The sequence below is a fragment of the Urtica dioica genome, chromosome 9 (genome assembly GCF_054948205.1).
Source record: "Urtica dioica subsp. dioica isolate 48M chromosome 9, U.dioica_male_clone48M_v1_H2, whole genome shotgun sequence".
In the NCBI taxonomy this organism is placed as follows: Eukaryota; Viridiplantae; Streptophyta; class Magnoliopsida; order Rosales; family Urticaceae; genus Urtica; species Urtica dioica.
In genome coordinates, this window is record NC_142764.1 from 8994835 (window position 1) to 8998767 (window position 3933).

Here is a 3933-nt window from a genome sequence, read left to right on the forward strand (position 1 = left end):
TGTCCTAAACCATTTATTTATCAATAAGAAACGGAAAGTCATTTTAGTTTACAAATAAATAAGTGCAAACCCATTGTCAATCTTATTCATGAATCATTATATATTCAGTGAATAACGGTAATATGAACTTTTGCAAATAAAAAGTAAATGACGTATTAATGTCTAACAATCACATGCTCAGAGTCGACATGGGATTGGACGGTGTGTAAAAAAACAAGAGCGAAAAGGTTACTTGACTATGCCTTATGGGGCAAAGTAGGAATACTCTGCTCGCTCTTGAAGAAGTTGTGAGGATCAACTGCGGTTTTGATTTTCACCAACCTATCGAAGTTCTTAGGGCCGAAATACTTGAGCCCGTAAACCTTCCCTTCCTCGTAGCTGTTGGGCCCAAAGGAATTGACACCAATGTCCAAGTCCCTGTAGTTCAAGAACGCACTCCTCGGGTTCTTGGACACAAACGGAGTCATGAAGCTGTAGAGCCTCCTGATCTGCGTGGTGGCGTTGGCCTCGGCCTCGGGCCCGGGCTCTCGCCAGCTGATCGAGTACTGCATCTTGAACAGATTCCCGGCTCGGTGAGGGAACGGCGCGGCGTCTGCGGGGACTTGGTTCATCCTTCCTCCGTACGGGTTGAACACCAGACCAACCTTCCCTTGCTCGATGACCTTCTTCCACAGCCACGTCAGCCCGTCTTTCGATATCGGCGTCTGAACGTAGTCCGACTTTCTATACCCGAATGTAGCCGAGTCGGGCTTGCGGTCTAGAAGCACCGTCTCGGGGCTCTTCTCGTCAATGTTGGCCCACCAGAGAATAGACTGGACCCAGGTCATCTCCGTGACGTTCTCTTTCTTCAGCCTGAGGAGAGGAAAGTCCTTGGCGAGAGTAGAGACTAGCTCGTCGGCTTTTCCGAGGAAGAAGGCGACCACGGTGGATCTCACCGTCTTCTGTCCTTTGGTGACCTTGGAAGTGATGGGCTGGATGAGCATCCTCATGAACAGCCCGTCGTTCGTGGTCGGCGCCGCCGTTTGCCATTGATGGACAAAGTCCGTCATGTCCTTGTCCTGATCCAAAACCCTCTCCGCCTCGAACACCGTCACTGTGCTCGGCACCGGAACCAGCCCAATCTTGTACGCCAAGATCACCCCAAAGCTCGCACCTCCGCCGCCTCGGATCGCCCAAAACAAGTCTTCGCCCATCGATTTCCGGTCGAGGATGTTCCCTTTCGCGTCGACGATCCTGGCGTCGAGTACATGATCCACAGCCAGGCCGTACTTCCTGATCATGTTGCCGTACCCGCCTCCGCTGATGTGGCCTCCCACGCCGACGGTCGGGCAAACCCCCGCCGGGAAGCCCAGCGACTTGCTCAGTTTCCATATCCCGTAGTAGACCTCGCCGAGAGTCGCTCCCGCGCCGACCCAAGCGGTGGACGTTTTGAGGTCGACAGAGACGGAGCTGAGCGCGAACATGTCGACGATGAGGAACGGGACGGAGTCCACGTAGGACACTCCGGCGTAGTCGTGGCCCCCGCTTCGTGTCTTGAGTCGGAGCCCCGTGGCGTTGGCGCAGAAGATCGCCGGAGGGACTTGGGCTTCGGACTTTGGCGTGACGATGAGGACGGGCTTCTTTGTGGTGGTGGTGTTGAACCGGGCGTTTCGGATGTAGGCTCGGAGGACGGAGGTGTACGAAGGGTTAGTCTGGGCGTAGATTATGCTTGAGATCTTGTTGTCGTTCGTCTTCTTTTGCATACATTGCACGAACGTGTTGTATGTGGAATCCGATGCCGCCGAGGAGGACGGAGAGACAAGGCTCAGAGCGACGACGAGGAGAGGGAGAGGAATCATTTTGTCGTTTCTGTTGATCGTTCTGTCGGTGATTCCTCTCTATATTAATAGGGCTCTGATTGCGTTGTTTTGGTATATTTCTTATTTTAATGCTAATTCCCACGTCTACAGAATTAGTTGGTTTTTTTTTTTTTTTTTTTTTTTTTTTTTTTTGTGCGGAGATTAAGAGGATTTGGTTTTGGACCTTTCGTTTGAAACAAACCCAACGGGGAGGGTGGTGTAAATTTGGGGGATTTGGAGATGGAGTGCCTGTTATTTTGCGAGGATAACTATGGTTATTATTATTGGAATCTGCAGCGGATTCTTTCCACTTGCACCGTAATCATGATATCAGATTATTTCCCTATTCTTCATTATAATAATAATTAGCCAAAGTAGCTGGCGGTTTTATTTATACCATTTATTATTATTATTATTATTATTATTATTATTATTATTTATTTCCATTTCTTTTTGGTCGTGTTAGAAATTAGAAAAGAGTTGTGCTATTTAACACTACTAACGATTTTAAACGAGTCATATAGTCTATGACACGTGGATAATTTTTCAACAAAAAATAGTGTTTAATGCTTTGATTGGGAATCGTGAGAAAATCGTACCCGTGTTATAAAGCTTTAATGATTAGAATAAAAGGAAAGTGATGATCGAATAGAATTGATGACGTACCAATCATCGTTTTCTATACCAACCACACTAAGACGATATCAAATATCATGGAAATATATATATATATATATATATATATGTATATTATACGTATATATATTTTGCTAAAAAGTATATTATACATATTATATTATATTATACATACTACTTTGAAAACACTGTTTAATGAACAATTTTTATCTTTTTTAGGAAAAATAAAAGATTGGACCACCTTAAGCACAACTAGTGTTTATTCGTACCGATTTTTTTTATCAGAAATATAAAAATATCTCCAAAAATATTTTTGGACATATATATATATATATATATTTCTTCATACAGACTAATATATATTAATTATTCTGTAACAACGCGCGGATCATATATATTTATATTACATACTGATTTATTGGAGGAAATTATAGCGTACTAGCTATTTTGTACATGTATATTTATATTACACACTGCTTGTATATATTTATATTACATACATTGATATATATGTAATTAAGTTTTTTTTATTGTATATTATTTTGGAAACACATACTTTATAAATAATTTAATTGATACGATGTGATTTATTGAATATAAGATTGTAAGAGATAATGTATTTCTATTGCTATCAATAAATACTCAATTTATGGTGGTACAGCAAACAATACTACTAAATTTAATTAATACTCAATTTATGGTCGTACAACAAACAATATCTACTAAATTTAATTATTCACTGAAATTTACTGCCTTATTTTTGGGATTAAGAAGCGCGCATTTGCGGAAAAGATTTGCAGTCTATCTTTTGTTGATTATTAATAAGTTACTGTTCGATAAACAAACGTCCAATGAATCACTCGAATTTATTGTAAAGATTTAACAAAAACAATTTATACATTCTCAGTAACCACGAATATTTGACATTGGGAATTGAATATGTGCGGATTATATAGATTAATATGCTAACACAATAATGTATATGGTACCATTAATTCTTAGATCTAGACAAATAGTTAGCCTGAAAATAAATTTATGCGAAATTTTTTTCACTCGCGTTTGAACAAGTTTAATTATTTCACGTCTTGCTCCGAGAGTAAGATCACAACAAATCAATCTGAGATTGTAATTATTACAACAAAGTTTTCTTTTTCACTATGGATTTCTTTCTAGTATGTTCCACGCATTTTATTTCACTTTTAGTTTATATTTTTTTAGTAATTTAATTTAGCTAACACTACTACAAAACAAGGATTCTACAACGCTTAAAAACCGTTGTGGAATGATTCTACAACGCTTGTCAAGCGTTGTAGAATCCTGCGTTGTAGAAGCTTTTACAACGCTTAAATATCCGTTGTAGAATCCAAGGGGCTTCTACTACGCTTCAACATCCGTTGTAGAATCCAAGGGGCTTCTACTACGCTTAAATATCCGTTGTAGAATCCAACTTTCTACAACG

At 40.4% G+C, this 3933-nt stretch overlaps 1 protein-coding gene across 1 annotated transcript; it reads right to left on the reverse strand.

The window, feature by feature from the left end:
• Positions 1 to 2128, reverse strand: LOC149384833 (berberine bridge enzyme-like 21). The gene has a single exon (XM_089626296.1). The coding sequence runs from the start codon at positions 1836 to 1838 to the stop codon at positions 237 to 239; it is 1602 nt and encodes a 533-aa protein (XP_089482422.1). The 5' UTR covers positions 1839 to 2128; the 3' UTR covers positions 1 to 236.
• Positions 2129 to 3933: the final 1805 nt, after the last annotated feature.